Here is a 24,834-nt window from a genome sequence, read left to right as displayed (position 1 = left end):
CTCCATGACGATGTGATTCGCCGGTTGAACAGAACCACGTCACCTTCCTCTATTACTATTCATAAGATAAGCGTCCAGGCATAGAGACAGAGCGCCGATATGCAAATTTGAAAACCACGCCCACCGGGGGGGAAAACAAACCAACCGTCTCCATTGACTTTGTATTGCGAGAGGCTGCCTCCTTGTCATTTCTGGCTTATAACAAAAAACAGAATAATGCCTAAAAACTGCGGTGTGACAATATGTACAGCTAACAAGCCAAAGAACCCAGAAATAAGTTTTTATAAGCTGTCGAGCCGTAAAACCCAGCTTTTAAGAAGAATAAAGTGGATCGCCGACTACGTTTTCCCCTAGTGGACGCAGTTCTACTAATAGGAGTACTATGAAAAGTTGCCTGTTTCCACTTTTGTTTCTTTAAACGCTCGTTTTATGAGGTCGACAGCTTAAAAAAAACTTATTTCTGGGTTTTTTGACTTTTTAGCTGTACACCTTGTCACACAGCACCTTGTATGTATTATTCTGTTTTTAATTTTAATCTGTAAATAAGTTTTTATAAGCTGTCGACCCCAAAAACGAGCGTTTAAAGACACAAAAATGGAAACAGGCAACTTTTCATAGTAATACTATTAGTAGAACTGCGTCCAATAGGGGGAAACGTAGTCGGCGATCCACTTTATTCTACTTAAAGACAGGGTTTTACGGCTCGACAGCTTATAAAAACTTATTTCTGGGTTCTTTGGCTTGTTAGCTGTACATATTGTCACACAGCAGTTTTTAGGCATTATTCTGTTTTTTGTTATAAGCCAGAAATGACAAGGAGGCAGCCTCTCGCAATACAAAGTCAATGGAGACGGTTGGATTGTTTTCCCCCCCGGTGGGCGTGGTTTTCAGGTTATGACGCGCGGCGCTCTGTCTCTATTGAAATGCGATCAACAACATGATCTCAGTGTCAAATTAACTTAAAAAAACTCCATCAGGAGTGATACAGATAATAAATATGAACGATAATGACTCATCTAAGTAATTTTTAGATGTTAATTGCTGGTGTCTATTACAGTGGGTTTAATACTAGCGCCATCTGGTGTCTAGAATCAGCCTTTACAATCTCATTCTGTGTATGTCAGAACATTTCTTAAAGGGGTCATATAATGAGATTTTTTAAATATGTAAAATAAGTCTTTGGTGTCCCCTGAGTACGTATGTGACGTTTTTAGCTAAAGATTTTTTACCCTATAGTTTATTATAACATGTTAAAATTGCCAATTTGTAGGTAGGAGCAAAAATGTGCCATTTTTGGTGTGTCCTTTAAAATGCAAATGAGCTGATGAAACGCACTGATCGCAATGATGGTGGTTTGTTGAAATTGAAACTCAATTGTGCTGTCAATCATTTTTTTGTAGTTCCTGTAGCTCAGTTGGTACTAGGCATGGTCCGGTTACCGGTTTGAAGGTATACTGAGGTTTTAAACAGTCAAGGTTTTAAAACCACTAAAATCTTCTGTGATACCGTCTCCAAGGTATGAGCTGTGTTTTTATACAAAATTCATTAAATCATTAAGTCATGTGATTGATTTGATGTTTACATTTAATATACATTACAAAAATATTATATTATATATATTTTTAAAGGCATATTATAATTTAAAGGCTTTATTTTTACCTGGCATTTGAAAATAACACATTTTAGTGTTGCAATGGCAATACCGCAACACCAGGAAAACGTGGTATTTTTGCGAAAGCTTATCATACCTCCACAATCTTACACAGGCCCACTGATAAATGTACTGATAGAAAATGTCACTTTGGATAAATGCATCTGCCAGATCCATACATGTAAATGTGTTGTTTTTGGATGTGATATTATAAAAGGTCTTATACCTATATACAGCATTACATAACAACAACAATTCTTAATGAAAGGAAAATAGACGGTTTCATCTGACACACGTGCGGTGAGGCGATTTGCTTCTGGTCCGAACTTTACTTCTGGTTTCAGTTTTTTTAATGGTCTGACTGACTAGTTGCTAAACTGAACTCTTGAACAAATACCTCGTCGAAAATAACAAATGTTTTGGTTTCCTAGGTAAACTACGTGTTGTTTATTTAGCTAAACACTTGAAAGGGACTTTGTTGTTATTTTTTCTTAGCTGAGTTTACCTGAAGTTACGTGTTGACCACGAAAGCCACTTGTTTATGTTGTTACTGCTGAGTGTCTTTACTAAATCAACAGGTTATGCTTTTAAATTTTTCTGAAACAGATGCTATTACAGGTGATACAATTTTATTTTAATACTCTGAAATGATTCATAAAAGTCTCAACTCAGTTTGGTTGTCTTATAAAAAATTCACAAACTAATAAATTCACTTTAAGAAAAGATTGTAGCGTATACAGTACAGTATTCTCCTATGTCTGCAACATAAAGATAAATACATTAGCATTACTTAAAAAAAGTGACAACTTTGACACAATATAAACACAGCAAAAATGTTGATACAACCATAATAAAAACACAAATGAATAAAGCTAAAAGTATGAAAATCATTAAAATACTGATTTCCATCTAGGAAGTGATCTGTAAAACATCAGCTCTCCTTAAAGCCGTTCAGCCAGTAACCTGACTGGTCTAATCTGAATGACATTAATCCATAATCAAATGGATGGCAAATATAAAATACAACAAATGTCTTTGCACAATACCAAGTCAATATCTCTGTGTATGTTCTGCATCTGTATACCACAACAGGCGCCATGGCAACCCTAAATTCTCCCATCCGCAGATGAAGATGGTAAAGATGTGAAATTCATGTCCTCTTCATTGGCGCCGCACGTGTCTACCAAACAGATCAGGCAGCTGGTGACAGGGAAGGCACGAACTTTACTGGACACCACCCATTTGTCTGTCTCTGTGTAATATTCCATGATGTGACCCAATCGCCCCACACCCTGAAACCCGGCCAGCACGTAGATGACAGAGCCCACGGCCGCACACTTCACGGTCACACCCCTCCAGGGCATCGGTGACGCCATCTTCCATTCGTTACTGCCGATCTCGTAATATTCCACCGAATCCAAGCCACCTGGAGACACAGATCAGTCGAAACATAAACACACTGCATGAGCTCATCATTACACAAGCATTGCAATAATCTCAGTTATATTCTCCATAGAGAAAGGAAACATACCCAGTGTGTTCTGCCCACCGACGGCATATATTCGTGAGTTCACCACAACCAGACCGTGATTCTTCCGGGCTTCTCTCATCCCACACAGAACCCTCCACCTGACACAAATAAGACGTTATTTTAAGAGCCTGATAAGCCACCGTTCCTATATTAAAACATTAAAAGCAGACGCACTCTTCTGTGACGGGGTCATAGACCTCACAGTCGTTCAGCACTCGACCCGATACGTTGTTTCCCAGACTTCCTCCGCAGACGTAGATGAGACCGTTGGCTTCCACCGAGCCGTGACTGCAGCGAGGCATCAACATGTTGGGTTTGGTCTTCCACGTCTCTGTTCGTGTGTCATAACACTCAAAGAGATTAAGAGCAGAGCTTCCTGTAAACACACACACAGACACACAGATTAATGTCATGCTTCTGATCATCTAAACATCTTCTTTATTGTATTATCCGCACAAACGTACCCACTTCAGATCCTCCTGATGTGTAGATCTTTCCTTTAAAGGCGCAGGCGGCCAGACTGTCTCGTGGATTTGGGGGTCCGAGTTTTGAATACCAGCTGTCCTTCACTACGTTGTAGCAGTCCATGCGTTTAATGGGAAAGAGTTGAGAGCCACCCAGAATGTACACAACGTTGTCCCAAAACACAGACGTGGCGTCCCGTCGTTTTTCGAAGGGACAGCGGATGTCTGTCCAGCTGTAGTCCTGAAAGCCCACAATAGTCCAGATTTAACATTCACTTCTATAAATCTATGGCACCTGAGCTCTATTGTGTTATATGGGATTATTTAACGCAAACCTTTGGGTTAAAGTACCGGCAGGACTGCGGTTGCGAGCCGCCAAACAGAGCGATGCGATAGTCGTGTTTCTTGCGGCGGGGTCGACTGCTCTCACCGAGTTCCTCGCGGTCCTCTGGAGACAACAGATGATAGCGCATGCCACCTGATAAAAAAAAAACATGACATGCAAAACTTCATCATTCATACTGATGAAATGACAAATTTACAATGCAAAATAACATATTTACAATAAAATACATTTTAAAGGTGGGGTGCATGATCTCTGAAAGCCAATGTTGACTTTTGAAATCACCTAAACAAACACTCGGCCCGACTCCCCTTTCCAAAGTGTTTTTCAAAATCATGCACGCCGCCTTTAAATTAATACATAAAATAAATGAGATAATGAACACATGATGGTTATAAAGTCATTATAATCACAGATGAGCATTCAGTTATTGATAACTCACAGATGACCATTTTCAAGCACTCTGGATTGTCCTGAATCAGCGGCTCGGCCTGGACCGTCTTACTGAGGAAGTTTTTGGACACGAGGGGGAATCGAACTTTCCCCAAAATGTCCACAATGTAGTGCTGCCGATTTAACACATCATACTTGAGCCATCGTACAGCTGCGTCGTATATCTGTAAGCACAAACCGCCATCATCTCCATTAAAAAACTAATGACTGGATTATTTACCAGGGTAATACCACAGCATGTGAATATGTCAATCAATCAGATCAAAGCACAGTATTTAAGGGTCTGACTGAAGGTCTCACCTGGTCTTCAGCCCGGACGGTCAGCGTGTCTTGTTGGAGCAGGTGTGTCACCTGTTTGACGTCCAGCTGTAGGAACTCATCCATCTTATAGACGTCTGTGAAGTGCTGGTGGATGAAATCATCTGCAGCGACCTTCAGCTCGGGACAATTCAAACACTCAGCCAGAGCACTGATGCCTAAAAAAAAAAAAAAAACAGGAGTGCTCAATATGCATCCTCGTTTAAACACGTCCTACATCCTATGACCCGGTAACCGATTGAGTTTATCATCTTGTAGGACATCTCAATTCTTTAATTGTACCGCGATGAGTTAGGAGGCTTCCTGAGGAGTCATGAGCGATGCAGAAGTGTTATATCAACCAAACATGACACATCATCACATCTTTAAACGCAAATAAATGTTAGTAATAATCATTAAATTATTGTAAATGTAGACTTGTTTCAGATAGTATATTTAATATTTATGTATACACCACCAATCTATACGTGGTATAGACACATATATTTATTTTACAGCACTTTTAAGAATGTCTTTATTTTAATGTAGTAAGGCTATGAACCTTACTTAAGTGTGTATTTATCTTTACTGTTCCTGGAAAATATTTTGGGTTTTTAATGCACTTTATACAGAGATTGAGGATATGCCATTTCATTTGCTTTGCCTACTTCACAACGCTTTGTCTCCTCCGTCCCCATGTCGAAGATGGAAAGGAAATGAGGATGCACAAATAAGAATTGAGACGCACCCCAGAGTGTTCCTCACAAAACATTTCTGCTGTATGTCCAATATATCATTGATATAAATATAATATACAAAAAAAACTAAGGGAAAATAAAAGCAAATTCAACACTGCAAAAATGATTTTCAAGAAAAAAATTCTTATTTTTTTTGTTTTCAGTAAAAATATGTAAAAATTCTTAAATTAAGATGCTTTTTCTTGATGAGCAAAGCGACCCAAGAAAATAAGTCTAGTTTTTAGACCAAAAATATCAATATAGCATAAGGTAAAAAAATCTGAAACATTTTTCTTAAACAGTAAAATCAAGAAAAAATTAGCTTACCCCATTGGCAGATTTTTATGCTTGTTTTATGCACAAAATCATTTAAATTTGATATTTTTGGTCTTAAAACTAGACTTATTTTCTTGAGTCGTTTCGCTCATTAAGAAAAAGCATCTTAATTTAAGAATTTGTACATATTTTTACTGAAAACAAGACAAAAATACTAAGAATTTTTTTCTTGAAAATAATTTTTTGAAGTAAATATGCTGAACAGAATAATATGACACAAGTGATGATGTTGATGTCTTACCCAGGCAGTTGGTAGCATCCACCTGCTCCTTCAGGAAATCTACACACATCCTCTTCACAGGATCAATCTGATACTGGTTAGCAGCGTTCAGCAGAGATTGAACATTATTACTATTCACTGAAATCCTACAACAACACAAATATTCACAATATCACTGTCACGTGTTTACTTCAAGCAGTACCGTCTGTATCTGTTCATGTCTTACCTCGCCGTGTAGACAAACTCCACCAGTAATTCAACGATCTCTGGTTCAGCCCCGCCGAGCTCCACCTCATGATTCGTGGCTTCCATCATACTTGCTACAGCAAATACAAAACCATCTATAAATGACTGTCTACACACTGCATACTGTATACGCACAATGTCTATTGTAGATAGATAATACTACAGTTCTTGTGTTGTACTGTTATATACTGTATGTGATGTAATGCATTGATGTGACTCACATGTAAACATGAGATTAAAGAAGTGACTCGCAGCCGACAGCACCACTCTGTGTGCAAGGATGTGTTTTCCCTGAACCACCAGGATGACATCACACAGGATTCCCTAAAAACACAGGTCAAAGTTCACATACATCTATAGTGGCAGTGAAATGCACAGACTTAATAAATACAATAGACATTGTTTTGATTTTGGATTATACTGTAGATATGTATTTTAAAGTGCTTAAAACCTTGACAATACATTTAACATCACCTAGAGAATATGCATAATGTAATGTCAATGCTATAATGCAGATTATATGATGCATTTGTCATATATTTCAGGGTATATAATGCATACAGTATGTGAGGAGATTTACCTGTTTCCTCAAATTATTCATGACTCCCATGATGTTGGACAATAATCTATATTCTTCTTTGGACGCAATCTTCTTCTCGCTTTTCTTCTTGGGTGCTGATGTTTTCTCGCATGACGTGGAAGCCAAACTCATCATGCTCATCACTCATATAACTCAATGTTTATTCAATTAAAACCAGAGATGTGCTTGTGTGCCTTCTGAACTGTAAATGTGAGCCTTATGAATGATGTGAAGCACGCGACAGTAAAATGAACCCCCTTCTTCCGCTTAATGAATGGCTGTGTCAACATAAAAGTCCCATTTTAACGGAAAAACGTGGGGGTCAAAATAAAAGTCCGAGCTTAAACAGACATGTTAAAAATAGAAAGCGTTAATTTTATGGTATTCAAACAAAATAATATTTTATGATGAAGTCTTAAAAATATTTTTATAACACTAGTTTATTGTGTTACATATTATGTAACATTTTAAGGGGTTAATATAAGAAAAGTTCTAGGCCTAAGCCAATAATCATTTTAAGACATTTATTTAGTGTGTTTTTTATTTCATTTTGTATTATTATTATGAACATATGTACATTTACACATGGCATGTATATTCGTTACACAGTGAAAAAAATAAAATAAATGAAAGCAGGCGCACAAAAATCAGAGAAGAAATTACACAAAAGGAAATAAAGAATAATAAAAATGTAAAAATAAATAAATAAATAAATAAAGGGGGTCATTCATCTTCTAAAGTCTTTTATCAGACCAGCAAATTTACAAGCCTGCTTGCTTTTCATGCAATGTAAAGAAGGAAGGTAGGTATCAATAAATTATTTTTTAAATACAGAAAAATAGGTTTTTAATTTAGTACATTTACATTTGTGAATAAACAATTTACCTTAAATTAACATTATATTAACAAAAATAATTTTAAGAACGTAGGCTACGACTGTTGTTTGGCTATGAGGGGATGACGTTACTACAAGTCTTTACCTTGACAAGCATTTATAATTTTCTTAAAGGGATAGTTCACCCAAAAATTAAAATTCTGTCATCATTTTCTCATCCTCGTGTTGTTCTAAACCTGTATGAATTTCTTTTTTCTGATATAAACAAAAGGAGATATTTTGAAAAATGATAGTAAGCACTATGGAAGTCAATGCAGCTGTGCTTACCATCATTTATTAAAATATCTTGTTTTGTGTTCATCAAAATAAGTAAATTTATACAGGTTTAGAACAACATAAGAATGAGTAAATGATGACTGAATTTCTCATTTTTTGGTGAACTATCTCTTAAACAAGTAAGAAAATAAAGTTTATTGAGATGCAGCGCCCCCTTGTGTTCTGGCCTGTAATCATGTGTGTTGATCATTAAATGTAAAAGTGTTATGGGCTGGACAGGCCAATTACAGAAGAGAGGAAGAAAGTCCAGTATCTCACAGTGCTACAGCATTTGCATTTATCCTTTGACTCAATATGAAGAGTTTTACACACACCCCAGATGCTTTTTTGTGTTTAATGAGGTAGAGAAAGCAGACCTCAGATCTTAGAAACGAGACCTCTCAGAGGTTTGCTTATTAAAGAACCAGAACACTTCTGCCCTGCTTCATCTTAGAAAGCTTTCAAACAAACCGCTGTCAAGTGTCTGAGAAGTGATTAGACCGAGCTCATCATCCACCTGTGCAATACATTACTAGTCATGTCATCTGGTTAGTCAGATTGCCCTGCTGAAAAAACCAGCATACCCGTAAGACCACCAGCTAAACCAGCATAGACCAGCATAATTCCCATGCTGGTCCATGCTGGTTTGATGCTGTTTTTATTCAGCAGGGTGCATCTATAGAATCATTCATTGATTGAATTCTTCAGTTAATAGTTTGATTATTTATTATTACACAATTATAGACAAACAAACAAACAGATAGATGGTTAAATTCTATATAAGGTTAAATTATGTTATCTAAATGACATTGTAAATGTGGCTTTAGTGTGCAAATGCTATTAAATATAGACAAAGCAATAGGAGACAGATCAATAGATGAATATGAGATAGAGTATGAACCAGACACTTGAGCTAGAAAATATTGACAGGGAATAAAAACAGATTCTCATATGAAAGACTGAAAGTGCAGACTGTACAAGCATTTAAATGCACTCCTCCTCCTGTTTTTTGTCTCTTTAAATTATGCAAATGTATTCAGATTAAATCCAATCCACTGCGAAAACATTCAAACCTTTCGGTGATCTCTCAAAAACGACACAGGAACACAAAGAGAGATAATAAGAGGTTCAAAAATCACTCAAGTAGGAAATCATAATGCATATTTTTAATTCTGGGGTTTTAAAACAGAATAAAGGCGATTCATTCCTCAAACACTTCATTTCTCTTTAATTAAGACGGCACAGGTCAGATAGATGGGTGCATGCTAGATTCTTGTATGTGGATAAGACATCACGTTTAATTCTGTTTAAGCAAACTCATGCATTTTAAAAGACATTTAACAGAGCAGAATCTCCTGAACAAGAGATTAACTACAGTAATGAACGACACACATTCAGCCTTGGCTCTCTGCCCCTCACATAACATAATTACACAAATATAAACTCAGCAGAAAGACACCGGGCCAAATCCGCCTTCAATGAGGCGTGCAGGCCTGCGACTGCAGAAATTAATTACCAGAAGATTTCTTTAATAGTTGGAAAGCAAGCAGTGTGTTCAATTTGGGATTCGCCGAGAACCTCTGCAGTCTTCACACCGCTCTGTGCCAGATCACACGACTGTGAAAGTGTGAAAACACGGCTATAACAAGCTGCCTGCATCACACATTAAACAAAAACACAAGTGTTTCTCCATCAGCTACAATCACTTCATTTACATTTCGGTTTCCTAAAGAGGACACAATGTCAAACTGGGTTAGGATGAAGGGAAGCTATAGAGAAACAAAATGATGCAACTGCATGTGGCCGAGCTGCTGTCGCAACAAATTTGAGATTTTTTCTGCGTGTGTTTGACTGCGGTGGAGTTTTTGCAGATAATGCGACTCACCATCCGGAAGCTAACAACACTCCTCTGGGGATAAACAAACAAATGGTTTTTACTATGATTTAATAAAAAAAACATAAAATCAAAACTCAGATGTAGTTTATACATGCTCACAACCATCAGCACAGATTATTTGAAAGAAAAAGGTTTGAAGAAAATAAAAATGTCTTTAAAATGTTTCAATATAATGTAAAATAATGATTTGTTCAACCTTTCTGTTGACATCACATGGGTCAAAAATATTGTCAATTAAAACATTATTTTAGCTTACTGTAAACACAATAATGTACGCTCTGAAATTGCTGGGATATTTTCAAGCCAGCATTGGGTCAAAAAGGTACAAACCCAGCTGTTGGGTTAAAGGGGACATATCATAAAAAATCTGACTTTTCCATGTTTAAATGCTATAATTGGGTCTCCAGTGCTTCTGTCAACCCAAAAAATGTGATAAAGATCAACTCAGTAACTTAGTTTTGGTAAACCATTCTCTGCAAGCATGTGAAAAAATAGCTCAATGAAACTTGGCTCCCCTTGTGATGTCATAAGGGGATTTTATTATAATAATACCGCCCCTTAATCTGCACTATCCAAACACGGCACTGCTATTTAGAGCAGAGATCAACTCATTTGCATTTTAAAGGACACACACAAAAACGTCTCGGTTACGGATGTAACCCTCGTTCCCTGAAGGAGGGAACGGAGACGTCACGTCGTGACCGACGAATTGGGAACTCGCTTAGAGAGACCAATCTGCTTCGAATACTACTAAAACGCCAATGAACTTGGCATTGAGATATTTGAATAATGCTGGCGCCGCCCCGCCAGGTGCGCATATAAGCAGCAGATGCAAATAGGGAAATTAGCTTCTTTTTCGCTGAGAAAGCCGGAAAGTGTGACCGGCCGTAACAGCAGGTGGCAGCACCTGTGGCGACGGGACGTGACGTCTCCGTTCCCTCCTTCAGGGAACGAGGGTTACATCCGTAACCAAGACGTTCCCTTTCAGTCGGTCACTACGACGTCACGTCGTGACCGACAAATTGGGAATCCCTACCAAAACGCCACTAGGGGCTGACCTCTTCCAGTGACTGCGTAAAAGCCCTCCGGTTCCACTTAAGGATAAGGAGAATTAGGTTTTAAGGCAGAAGGCCGGGCACTAGATGTTCCTTTAACCCCACAGAAGTGCCAGCGACTGGGAAGCGCCCTACCTGAGCGGGATAGGAACACTGCGGAAGCCACCACCCGTCTTAAGGGCTAATGGTGGGCGAAAGTCAACCGTAGTTGAAGAATAAAGACAGCCGTGGCTGTGTAAGCAAAGCAGTGCTCTGCTAAGGGAAACGTGGGCTGGTAGGATTAACCCCACGGAAAAATACTCACAAAGGAACCCGGTGGGACACAATGTGGAGCCCGAGCCAGACACGTAGGTTCGCGAGGATACAGCTAGTGAAAGGCTGACAGCCAATGCTCCGCAACAAAGGCTGCCAAGGCAGCGGAGGAAGAGCAATTCAAACCATTACGCATTTTTGCTCTGAAGGCCTTCCATACTGACACAGTTATGAAGCATCAGTTGGAGGCTGCAAGCCGACGTGCGAGTCTGCTCTCCGTGCCCTCCCTGGTGAGGAAAGAACACGAGAGGATACAGGCTCGATACGAACACTGTAAAATCTAATGAACGTATTAGGTGTCGCCCAACCAGCAGCTCTACAGATGTCTGTTAGCGAGGAACCACGAGCTAGAGCCCAAGATGAGGCAACGCTCCGTGTGGAGTGCGCTCTCAAATTAAAGGGGAAAGGAATACCCTGAAGATTATAAGCCAGGGCGATAGTATCAACTATCCAATGAGACATCCTTTGCTTAGTGACAGCTTTCCCTTTCTGCTGGCCACCATAACAAACAAAGAGCTGGTCTGAGGTCCTAAGGCTTTGCGTGCGATCCACGTAGAGTCGCAGTGCGCGTACGGGGCACAACAAAGCCATGGTTGGGTCTGCGTCCTCCGGAGGCAGCGCTTGCAAGCTCACCACTTGATCTCTGAAAGGAGTGGTGGGAACTTTGGGCACGTAGCCTGGTCTGGGCCTCAATGTTACGCTTGAGGCAGCAGGACCAAACTGAAGGCACGAGTCGTCAACAGAGAATGCATGTAAATCCCCTACTCTCTTCACTGAGGCCAATGCTAGCAGGGTCAGAGCTTTCATTGATAAAAGCTTCAGACTCGCAGACTGCAAAGGCTCGAACGGGGGGGCCTGAAGGGCTTTCAGCACCATGGACAGGTCCCAGGGAGGAATAGAAGGAGGGCGCGAGGGGTGTAGCCTACGAGCGCCTCTTAGAAATCTAATAACCAAATCATGCTGGCCAACTGATCTGCCGTTGATAAGTGAGTGATGAGCAGAAATAGCAGCGATATCAACTTTAATGGTGGAGGGTGACAGCCTACCGTCTAACCTATGTTGAAGATATAAAAGCACGATGTTAATAGGGCATTCTCTGGGGTCCTCGCGTTGCGAAGAGCACCAGGTGACGAAAAGGTTCCATTTAAACGCGTAAGCCCGTCTTGTGGACGGAGCTCGTGCCGCGTTGATTGTGTTAGATACCGCTTGCGGTAAATCACTTAAACCTTGCGCGCGCTCAACGACCACACATGGAGATCCCACAGGTCGGGGCGCGGGGTGCCATAATGTGCCCCCTCCTTGAGAAAGAAGGTCCTTCCTCAGGGGAATCCGCCAGGGGGGGGCTGTCGCGAGGAGCATTAACTCTGGAAACCAATTCTTGCTCATCCAGTACGGGGCGATCAGTAAAAGGCTCTCCTCGTCCTGCCTGACTTTGCACAGTGTCTGCGCAATAAAGCTCACTGGAAGGAATGCGTATTTACGCACCCCCCGCGGCCAGCTGTGTGCCAACGCATCCACGCCGAGGCTGCCCTCGGTTAGTGAATAAAATAGGCGACAGTGGGTACCGTCCGGCGACGCACACAGGTCTATCTGCGCACGACCGAACTTCTTCCAAATTAGCTGGACCGTCTGGGGGTGGAGTCGCCATTCGCCGGGGCGCGCAGCTCGAGAAAGCGCGTCCGCTGCTGTATTGAGCGAGCCCGGAATGTGAATGGCACGAAGGGACCTCAGATGCTTCTGACTCCAAAGGAGGAGATGACGAGCGAGATGCGACAGGTGACGGGAGCGCAAACCGCCTTGACGGTTGATATACGCAACGGTCGCAGTGTTGTCGGTGCGTACTAGTACATCCTTCCCTCGCAGCTCCGTAGCGAAGCGTACAAGTCCCAGATATACTGCCCACAACTCTCGGCAATTGATATGCCAGTGCAAGCTGTCCACACCCCTGAAGCTGTAAGCTCGTCGTACGTGGCACCCCAGCCCGTGTCGGACGCATCTGTATGTACAACAGCATGCCGAGCGATCTGTCTCATGGACACACCGGACCTGAGAAACGCGGGGTCCGACCACGGGGGGAATGTTAGGCGACACGCAGGTGTAATGGTTACACGATGGATGCCGGCGCGCCACGCTCTCCTCGGGACTCGATCGTGAAGCCAACGCTGAAGCGGTCTCATATGGAGCAGCCCGAGCGGTGTCACGGCCGCTGCTGCTGCCATATGCCCCAGGAGCTTTTGAAATTGTTTCAGCGGGACCGCATTCTTCCCTCGAAATGAACCGAGGCAAGTCAGAATTGACTGGAAGCGCTCTTCTGTCAAACGCGCCGATAAATCGATCGAGTCCAGTTCCATGCCGAGAAAAGAGATCCTCTGCGTGGGGCAGAGTTTGCTCTTTTCCCAGTTGACCCGAAGACCCAAACGGGCGAGATGCCGAAGCGTTAAATCTCTGTGTTCGCAAAGCGTCCGTCGAGAATGCGCTATTATAAGCCAATCGTCGAGGTAAGCCAGTATGTGAACGCCGATCTCTCTGAGGGGTTTTAACGCCGCCTCCACTACTTTCGTGAACACACGGGGAGAGAGGGAAAGCCCGAACGGTAAAACTTTGTACTGGTATGCCCGTCCCTCGAATGCAAACCGGAGAAACGGTCTGTGACGAGGGAGAATGGACACATGAAAGTACGCGTCTTTCAGGTCTATAGCCGCAAACCAATCTTGGGGGCGAATTGAATTGAATATTTGCTTCGGTGTTATCATCCTGAAAGACCTCCTCTGCAGAGATTTGTTCAGAACGCGCAAATCCAAGATCGGTCGTAACCCCCCGCCCTTTTTGGGTACTATAAAATACGGGCTGTAGAAGCCCGATCTCATCTCGGTTGGAGGGACCGGCTCGATCGCGTCCTTCGCCAGCAGGACTTCGACCTCTGCACGCAGTACATGTGCATCGGACGCTTTCACCGTGGTGAAACGAATGCCCGAGAATTTGGGTGTGTGCCGGCTGAATTGTATTTCGTAACCGAGGCGGACAGTGCGTAAAACCCAACGAGACGGGCTGGGAAGCTGAAGCCAAGCCCCCAGGGACCGTACGAGGGGAATTAACGGCACTACCGGGGTACCCGCGGGGGGGCGGCGGAGCGGGACAGGTGGTACTGCCGGTACGTCTGCTGAGGCAGCATAAGTATCTACAGTATGTGTGTGTGTGACACTGACCTGAGCCCGCTGAGGGTGACGGTCGTCTGGTCTCCTCAGCGGAGAGCACAGACTCCGATGAGGGTGCTGGTGGTCCCGTCTCCTCAGCGGAGAGCTGGAACTCCTCAGAACACCCGCTGGCGATAGAGGAGAGGGAGGAAGAGCATGTGAATGCCCGCTCACATCTCTCTCGATCCTCTGAAGACCTGGAGAAGGAATAGGAATGCACTCTTTTTGTGGTTTTGTGGGTGCCGGCTGAGAAGCCGGCGGAACAAAAACAAAACGAAACCAAGGATTCTCCATCCGGCCCTCTACCGGTGGAGGGAGCGATGCCGTCACCGTCTCCCGAAGAGTGATCCCATCCGATGTCAGGTCGCCCGTCTCAGGGCCGCTTCGATTTCCGTTTACCACGGGAAGCGGGTGGGGCGGGCGGGGCGGGCTGCCGACGGCTGTTCCCCCTCCGTGGCCTGGAAGATGTTCTAGTGGGGGGGGTGGAGGCAGCCGCCGCAGGGCGCCCTCGGCGAGGAGCAGACGGGGCCGCCGGCGCTGGAGGGCGAGATGCAGGTCGCTTGCGCCGGGGCATGATCTGAGCGATCGCCTCTGTCTGCTTCTGGGCGGCGGAGAACTGCTGGGCAAAAGACTCCACCGACTCACCGAAGAGGCCAGCCTGGGACACTGGAGCGTCCAAGAACTTGTTCTTCTCCGCATCCGACATGTCCGCCAGACATAGCCATAAGTGGCGTTCCTGGACCACCATCGTGGACATGGCACGACCAATTGCCTGCGCTGCCAGATCAGTGGCAGCCCGGAGCTCCGAAAGGACAGGCGAGTCGTGTCCTCCCTCGTGCAGATCCCTCAAGGCCTTCGCTTGGTGAACCTGCAGCAACGCCATAGCATGCAGGGCTGAAGCCGCCTCTCCACATGCCTGGTGGGCAGCGCCCGTTAAACCGGAGGACTGTCTGCAGGCACGAGAGGGGAGGGTTGGGCGGTCCTTCCAAGAGGGAGCGTTAGCCGGACACAGCTGCATCGCGACCGCACGCTCCACAGGAGGGATCCCCGTATAACCCTTAGCGGCTCCGCTGGTGAGGGAGGTGAGGGGGGAGGGCTGAAACGGCCGTAATCTCGTAGAAAACGGCGACTTCCAGGTTCTAGTCAGCTCCTCGTGCACCTCGGGGAAGAAAGGCACCGGTGGAGAGGGTTGTGAAACCCGGGCAGCTCCAAAGAACCAATCATCCAGGCGGGACGGCTCGGGCTGAGGGGGGGGAACCCACTCTAACCCGACGGTCTCCGCCGCTCGAGCGAGCACGGCCACCATCTCTGGATCGAACTCCGGCGTCCCAACCCGACCAGAGGGAGGAAGGGCGTCGGGGTCCACGTCAGGGGGAGGAGGCCCACCCTCGGATGCTGCGGCGTCGGTGGACCCGGAGGGCGGCACGATGGATTCTAGAGACATCGTAGAACACGACGCTGAAGTCTCCATCGGCACATCAACCGGCTGTGGATGAGGAGGCTGAGAGCCTGAGGACGAATCCCCCGCTCGGCTCAGCACAGTGATGCGCAGGTCGTCCTTTGAGAGCTTCACAGCCGCACCGTGGCGGCGTTCAGCACTCGCATGACGAGGGTTGCGTTTTTCCCGGAGGAAAGACAACCGTCTGCGCAAATCCACAAGGGACATGTTCTCGCAGTGAGAACACTTACCCCCAGCGAACGCTGCCTCTGCGTGCTCGATGCCCAAACACAAAAGACAACGCTCGTGACCGTCCTTCGGACCCATGTATTTGCCGCACCCAAGATCGCACGGACGAAAAGCCATCCTGAAAAGGACGCTGATGTCCGGATATACGAGAGAGTGGCTGCCTTTAACAAGGCACAAAGCTCTCTCGTATCACTCTTTTAGGGAAATTCACTCAGATGCTCAGTTGATGATGCGCACAGGGAAGGCAACGCACACACTACTCAAAACAACAAAACAGGTGTAGAGCCGTGGAATTAAGCGAAGCGTCCGCTGTGGTACTGCTAGTCCAACCAACTTCAGCAATCGAATCCCACCAGAGTAAAGTAGCTTCTCAGTAGCAGATACTGCCGGCTTTCGAAGCGATAAAAAGCTAATTTCCCTATTTGCACCTGCTGCTTATATACGCACCAGGCGGGGCGGCGCCAGCATTATGCAAATATCTCAATGCCAAGTTCATTGGCATTTTAGTAGTATTCGAAGCAGATTGGTCTCTCTAAGCGAGTTCCCAATTCGTCGGTCACGACGTGACGTCGTAGTGACCGACTGAAAGGGAACACACAATTTTTGCTCACACCTACAAAGTGTCAATTTTAACAGTGATGAATTATCTATGGGGTATTTTGAGATAAAACTTCACATACATACTCTGGGGACACCAAAGTTTTAATTGACATCTTAAAAAAGTCTTGTGAAATGTCCCCTTTAAATGAACAAAGTGTTTTTATTTGACCCAGATTATTGGGTTGAAACAACCAAGCAAAATTTAATTGGTAAACTATTGAAAGGAGTGCCATTAATGTTACTGTAATAATAGCAAGTAATGAAAGACTTCAAAAACAAATGTTAGTATTGGGATAAACAGACATGCTCCTGAGAACAAAAATAGATCTCAAAGATCTCAAACTCACGCAAGCATCCAGAATTGAATGTCTATTGTTATAAAACATGACATGATGTCTTTTCTGAGTTTGATGAACATTTAACAATTCAGATGAAGAGCATGTGGAGAAACAGTGAGAGTTTTATCACATCAACGTTTACACCCCAACTTCTCTACAAGCCAAAGGAAAGGGAGTGAAAGATGCGATGGAGAGAAACAGAACGAAAGACAGAGATGAGCAGACAGAAGGTGACATGTTTGCTTGCTATAAACAGACAGATTCACGCATGCTGAGTTTGAGTAAACACCGACCGACGGCTTTTCCATCACAAACACACTACCATTGAAACCAGACCAGAATAACACACACAAATGCACACACACACACACACAGCTCATAGAGGTCAAATACGACACTATCACAATGAGAAACTGAATGTAACACTTCATCTCACTGCATGGTAACACAATCTGTAATAAAATCCCACTGCACATGTGTACTGTGTATATATAAAGTCTTGTTCAAAATAATAGCAGTACAATGTGACTAACCAGAATAATCAAGGTTTTTAGTATATTTTTTGCTACGTGGCAAACAAGTTACCAGTAGGTTCAGTAGATTCTCAGAAAACAAACAAGACCCAGCATTCATGATATGCACGCTCTTAAGGCTGTGCAATTGGGCAATTAGTTGAAAGGGGTGTGTTCAAAAAAATAGCAGTGTCCACCTTTGACTGTACAAACTCAAAACTATTTTGTACAAACATTTTTTTTTTCTGGGATTTAGCAATCCTGTGAATCACTAAACTAATATTTAGTTGTATGACCACAGTTTTTTAAAACTGCTTGACATCTGTGTGGCATGGAGTCAACCAACTTGTGGCACCTCTCAGCTGTTATTCCACTCCATGATTCTTTAACAACATTCCACAATTCATTCACATTTCTTGGTTTTGCTTCAGAAACAGCATTTTTGATATCACCCCACAAGTTCTCAATTGGATTAAGGTCTGGAGATTGGGCTGGCCACTCCATAACATTAATTTTGTTGGTTTGGAACCAAGACTTTGCCCGTTTACTAGTGTGTTTTGGGTCATTGTCTTGTTGAAACAACCATTTCAAGGGCATGTCCTCTTCAGCATAGGGCAACATGACCTCTTCAAGTATTTTAACATATGCAAACTGATCCATGATCCCTGGTATGCGATAAATAGGCCCAACACCATAGTAGGAGAAACATGCCCATATCATGATGCTTGCACCTCCATGCTTCACTGTCTTCACTGTGTACTGTGGCTTGAATTCAGAGTTTGGGGGTCGTCTCACAAACTGCCTGTGGCCCTTGGACCCAAAAAGAACAATTTTACTCTCATCAGTCCACAAAATGTTCCTCCATTTCTCTTTAGGCCAGTTGATGTGTTCTTTGGCAAATTGTAACCTCTTCTGCACATGCCTTTTTTTTAACAGAGGGACTTTGCGGGGGATTCTTGAAAATAGATAAGCTTCACACAGACGTCTTCTAACTGTCACAGTACTTACAGGTAACTCCAGACTGTCTTTGATCATCCTGGAGGTGATCATTGGCTGAGCCTTTGCCATTCTGGTTATTCTTCTATCCATTTTGATGGTTGTCTTCCGTTTTCTTCCACGTCTCTCTGGTTTTGCTCTCCATTTTAAGGCATTGGAGATCATTTTAGCTGAACAGCCTATCATTTTTTGCACCTCTTTATAGGTTTTCCCCTCTCCAATCAACTTTTTAATCAAAGTACGCTGTTCTTCTGAACAATGTCTTGAACGACCCATTTTCCTCAGCTTTCAAATGCATGTTCAACAAGTGTTGGCTTCATCCTTAAATAGGGGCCACCTGATTCACACCTGTTTCTTCACAAAATTGATGACCTCAGTGATTGAATGCCACACTGCTATTTTTTTGAACACACCCCTTTCAACTAATTCAACTAACTGCCCAATTTCACAGCCTTAAGAGCGTGCATATCATGAATGCTGGGTCTCATTTGTTTTCTGAGAATCTACTGAACCTACTGGTAACTTGTTTGCCACGTAGCAATAAAAAATATACTAAAAACCTTGATTATTCTGGTTAGTCACATTGTACTGCTATTATTTTGAACAAGACTGTATATTTATGATGCACATTTCACTTAATGAGACCGACTGAACAACACATGAAGTAAATGTTCATTATTATATTTTAATACTTTAATTCCTGTTAGTTTGTAATCCTGGTGACATTTTCTTCATTGCACATGCTTAGTCAGTAGAAAGATTGTGTCGTGTTGTTGTATACTTAGGGAGAAGCTGTTTGCTTTAAATAGACAGAGACTGAAGATTTAGCTGTCATTGCTTTCAAATATTCTCTTCAGTATTTGTGTTTGTGAATTTAAACTCTACAGTGGCTCCATTAAAACGCTTCAAAGTCTCTTTTAAATTTAACAACCTGTCAGGCTTCACAAAATCTGTAATTGCAGTGATCGCTTAAAACTGTTGGAGAGAGAGAGAGAGAGAGAGAGAGAGAGAGAGAGAGAGAGAGAGAGAGAGAGAGAGAGAGAGAGAGAGAGAGAGAGAGAGAGAGAGAGAGAGAGAGAGAGAGAGAGAGAGAGAGAGAGAGAGAGAGAGAGAGAGAGAGAGAGAGCAGAAGTGAAAGTGCTTTATTTTCCAGATTGTTCTGGTGTTAAAACATACAGTTCTGCATCACACGTGTGTTGCCATGGACGACTCACACAACCTCTGTGTTTCATATTTAGCTGTTTTATTATAAAGATGCAACAGACACACACACACACACACACACACACACACACACACACACACACACACACACACACACACACACACACACACACACACACACACACACACACACACACACACACACACACACACACACACACACACACACACACACACACACACACACACAGTCATGTACTGTAATGCACATGTTACATGTGTTACAAAAGAAAACCATTTGATGAGACGAAAATATACAAACCAGAGAAACTTTTGGCTTAAAAGAGTGCCAGACGTCTCTCAGTGTGAAGAAATGAAAACAGATATTAATGAGACTCACATTAAGAGTGTACAGTAAAGTCATATAACATACATTTAAATAACAGAGCTCAATTTGTAAGACTTTAATGAGTTCATATATTGAGATCCCTGATATTTGATTGAAGATTTCAATATGTTGACTCCAATGTTCGAATTATGTCAAAGATTATGGCGGTCCCCAAACTAAGCTGACCTTCATTATAGGGATTAAAAATGCAAGTGGTAATATAAATCATATATGCATTGTTGTTACATTAGAAATAATTGACGTATTATTCAAAAATAATGCACACCCAAGGTGGTAATGCAACACGATGTGAAGAATTTTCAAGTAATTCAAAGGAACATAGTGAATTATTCATCTTATACCACGGTTACCACAGACATTGCTCAGCCTCTGGTACAGTAGTTATTTTAAGAGATGTGACAGGTCAGGTGTGTCTTTTACTGAAAAATAATCAACACCCCTGAAACATTTCTCAACCAATCAGAATAAAGCATTTAATAGGTCCATGGTATAATGTGAAATAATCCACATGCAGAGACATTGACTCGTCTGTCAATTCCTCAGAAAATAGTGTGAGGCTCACTTGGGAGTTTACATTTATTTCATACAGAAATCTTTTAGATTCGTTTATAGTTAAATTGGGACAAATAATGGACAGTATTGTTTTGTAGCAGTGCAGCACAAGAATTTTGAATTCATATAGTAGTCCAGCACCCGGGTGACCCTAAACACAGTTTAAGTCTGATGTGATCACTTCTAGCAGACTATGGAGAAACATTCTGGGTGCTTTTATTAAAAGAAACACCTGAGCAGTTTTAAATGATTCTCACTGATGGCGAGAGATGAACTCATGTGATTAGTAAGTGTAATTGTTTGATTGACAGTGGATGTGTACAGTATTGAAGAGTTAATCATCAGGACGGTGTTTTAACAGGGTACCTACAGATGGAGGAGGAAGGTGGATGTAGGTGTTAAACTCTTTTCCGGTGGATGAATTTAATTCACACCCACTGGATGGTGAGTCGTACAGATCTTACATAAGAACAAAACTGCCAGATTCACTTTGTATAATTTTACAACTTATATGGCTTGAAGAATATTATGGATTTGTTTTGTGGCTTAGTCATTCATAATGAAATAAAAGTGTGTTGCATTGGATTCTGGGATACAGTTTTTCATGAGGTATACAAAGAAGAAATCAGATAAAATACAGAATTACCATTGCATTTACATTTTTTCATTTGGCAGATAAAAAATTGGCCATTCCACTGAATCAGAGCCATTTCTGTAACCAGGACATTATGTATAAAAATGCAAAAAAAAAGTGTCCTGCATGTTAATCTAACACCATATAAAAGATTAATAAAAACTACATAGAAAAACAGCATTTTTATATCTCCAGGTTCATCTCTACATGTTACCTTTAAATATAAAGCATAAAATTCTTCACATATCTTGATTTTTTGCATTTTTGTATGGGTCCATATTCCATCTTTCCTTTAAAAAATGTTTTCATAACATTTTAGATAAATGCACATTTTAGTCACACGTTCCCTCCTCTGAAGATCTATGATTAACCCACAAGTCACATCTCAGTTTTCCATTCTGAAGGCCATGTGAACATCAAAAGTTATGTTTTCTTTTCTGTATACTTGATGCTATGACAATCTTAATGTTCAGTCTTGTTATCTATTATTTCTTTGATGTGTTATCAGTTTATTTTAAAATAAAACATTTTGTTAAATCACTAGAATTTGCTCAGTGTCTTCATGATATTTGCACACATATTCAATGCAGCTATATTTCATGTATTTACTAAATATATGCTAAAAACTCAGTCCTGTTAGTTTCAGTCCTGTTACCAAACTGCCTCCATCCTCCATGTTAAAATTAAACTTGTTACCTGAATTTGCTCAGAACTCATTTTGAAATTAAGTGTGTTATTAGATTTTGACAGGTTACATCATGTAAATGGCACAGATTCGTTGTAATGGCCCATATGCATTTTTTATCATTGTTTGTTTCCTGGGTTTGAAACCATGACGTTTTGTGTTGAGCTATACTGAATTATACATGAGCAAACAAATCAGTTATTGATAATCATTATCTTCTGAGCATTTTATTCCTAAAACCTTCTTAGTTGATCTTCCACATTTTATCATGGCTTTACAGACTTTAATCAGAAGATGTTTTCTCATAAGTGGAATATTCTGGATGATTTGCATGAAAATGAGTCGTCTGCTTTACACAAATCCATTTATTTGAATAAACAGAGGCTTCTTTTCCACCTGAAACAATCATTACTGGAGTTTCTCTGTCATTAGATGAATCGTTTAATAAGAGAGGAAATCTTCAGCTCTCTCTGTGTGATGATCTCTATGTGAGCTTTTATATTGGATTCTGTTGTCAAAGCTTCAGCGTGAATCCTTCTCATTTATTCATGAACTATTAATCAAATCAAAGAATCATGGGAACATGTGAGGATTCGGTCAATCTTGATCAAAATCTCTTTATTTCTCAATGACAGAGACCTGATCAAATAGAGGCATTTGTGTATATCATGAATCAGTATTATATGATAGACATGAAGGTCACACATCCCTGAAGACTCCTGTTGGTTCACAGTCAAGATCTGTAAAGTCACTGTATATTACACTGTTAGAAATATAGGTGTCACTGAGGCAATACCCTTTCAAAAAGTACATCTTTGTACAAAAGTTCATTTACATTTAGGCATTTAACAGATGATTGGAAGTGACTTACAAGGATTAGGAAATAATCAAGCGATTTGTCATGATACAAGAAGTGCTTATACCAAGTTACAAGTTTTCACTATTCCAAAACAATACCTGCTGAGAAAGAAACTTTAATGAATCTTTTTTTTTCTTGTGTGTCTGCAATCTGTCAAGTCTTTTTGGAAATGTTGCAAGAGATGTGGAGTGGACCAAGCATCGAACCCTGAGGGACCCCAGTAACAATCTGGTGGTACCTTATACCTGTTTATCTATTAGGACCTTTTTTATCGTCCTAGCTTTTCTAGCTATATTACTGACAGTGCATGAAACACAGTTATCACATAAAATAATCTATAAACAATAGAAAAATAGAAAGGGACACTATATTGTCATCTCTATGATAGCTCATCTGCTGTCTCTGTCTATTGTTATATTTATACACCAGTCAAACATAATCCACAGAGACTCTCTCTGTAGAGCATTCAAAGACTTCACATAAAAATAATGAAAAGTAAACATGTCACACACAATGATGTTTACACAGTGATATTTCATCTTCTGTCATCCAGATCTATTTAAATATATCATCTGAACAGATCAGGTGGAGTTTTTTAGAGAAGTCACTGTCCTGTAATTGAAGACTTTTATTTTGACTCACATAACAATAATATACATTCAGTTTGTTCTGCTATATGAGAATTGTATTGAAAAAGTCTCTCAGTGAAATCTCTAATGAATCCAAACTGCACAAGTTTGAAATTGAAATTGTTTAACTTAAGTTAAAGTAACAAAAAATATATGTGTTGATTTGATATCATTCTTTATACAGAAGGTCTGGTGTGAGATGAATTTGTACGTCTAGATGTTTTTGTCACTACAATCACATGATCTCCTCTCAAGGTTTTCCAGCTATTTTAAACACACGGTCACTTGAGTTTATTTCAGTTTGAAGCCTCTGACTGCTTTTGTTGCTGAAATGATTAAATATTGAGTTCAGATGAAAGAGATGCTGTAAAAAGAAATTACACAAAGTCAAAAGCTTCAGTCTTTTAATTTACAAGAAGAATTTTTTAGAATTATTCTCAAATATTAATGTTTCTAAATGATGCAATAAACTTTAAACTCATCAAGTCATTTGGAAATTAAATATTGGAATATTTTCCTCCCCCAAAAAAAATAAACTAACTAAACTTGGCAACTACATGTCAACTAACTGTCATTAGAGTATAAGTACACTGTAAGGGTTAAGGTTAGGGTTAGTGGATTAAGTTGACATGAATCTGCAAAGATACTTATAGAAAGTTGACAGTCTGTTGAGGGATCATCACAATAAAGCGTTAATAGATATTAAGCAGACAGTCCACTAATACTGTAAAGATTGGTGATAAGTAGTTGCAAATTAATTTTAATGAGTAAAATGTCTAAAGTGGACTATCGAAATAAATATTTAATAATTGCAGTGATGTGATTCAAGTCTTTTTTTTATAAACCACACAATAAAACTTTGAAACACCTGAGCTGTGACAACAAAATCAATGCAGGAACAACATATCAAAAATATAAAGTGGCATTTTTCATCCTGTTGTGAATGATGTCATTGTTGATAACACTTTACAATAAGGTTGTTTGTTAACAATTAGCATTACCTAACATAAACTATCAATGAACAATACTTCTACATCATTTATTCATCTTAGTTCGGCATTTACTAATACATTTTCGAAATCAAACATTGTTAACATGAATAACTACTGACATTAACTAACATTAACAAGATTTAATAAATGTTGAAAAACTATATTGTTCATGTTAGTTTATGCATTTACTAATGTTAAGAAATACAACCTTATTGGAAAGTGTTACCTAATTGTTTATGTCACTCATGTCTCATTTAACTGCTGACCCACAACATGCCACATGCAGTTTAAGCCGTCTTAAAAATAGATCC

General features: G+C 41.2%; 1 protein-coding gene across 1 annotated transcript; it reads right to left on the bottom strand.

Moving 5' to 3' along the window:
• Positions 1 to 2,268: 2,268 nt before the first annotated feature.
• Positions 2,269 to 7,094, bottom strand: klhl7 (kelch-like family member 7). Its single transcript, XM_065284118.1, has 11 exons — positions 6,859 to 7,094; positions 6,500 to 6,602; positions 6,259 to 6,352; positions 6,054 to 6,178; positions 4,743 to 4,918; positions 4,432 to 4,606; positions 3,982 to 4,124; positions 3,647 to 3,887; positions 3,357 to 3,558; positions 3,183 to 3,280; positions 2,269 to 3,077 (listed from the first exon to the last, which is right to left on the bottom strand). The coding sequence occupies exons 1-11, from the start codon at positions 6,997 to 6,999 to the stop codon at positions 2,758 to 2,760; spliced, it is 1,818 nt and encodes a 605-aa protein (XP_065140190.1). The 5' UTR covers positions 7,000 to 7,094; the 3' UTR covers positions 2,269 to 2,757.
• Positions 7,095 to 24,834: the final 17,740 nt, after the last annotated feature.

Source organism: Paramisgurnus dabryanus, chromosome 19, assembly GCF_030506205.2.
Source record: "Paramisgurnus dabryanus chromosome 19, PD_genome_1.1, whole genome shotgun sequence".
Taxonomy (NCBI): domain Eukaryota; kingdom Metazoa; phylum Chordata; class Actinopteri; order Cypriniformes; family Cobitidae; genus Paramisgurnus; species Paramisgurnus dabryanus.
The sequence above is the reverse complement of the archived record's forward strand: the minus strand, read 5'-3'. Positions and strand labels throughout refer to the sequence as shown.

Bases quoted from the DNA above. Each gene is read 5' to 3' on its own strand.
- klhl7 (XM_065284118.1), bottom strand. From the start codon at position 6,999: ATGAGCATGATGAGTTTGGCTTCCACGTCATGCGAGAAAACATCAGCA. The intron at 4,607-4,742 runs GTGAGACCTTCA...TTGTGCTTACAG, and splicing joins CCGTCCGGGCTGAAGACCAG to ATATACGACGCAGCTGTACG. The intron at 3,281-3,356 runs GTGCGTCTGCTT...TATTTGTGTCAG, and splicing joins TATGACCCCGTCACAGAAGA to GTGGAGGGTTCTGTGTGGGA.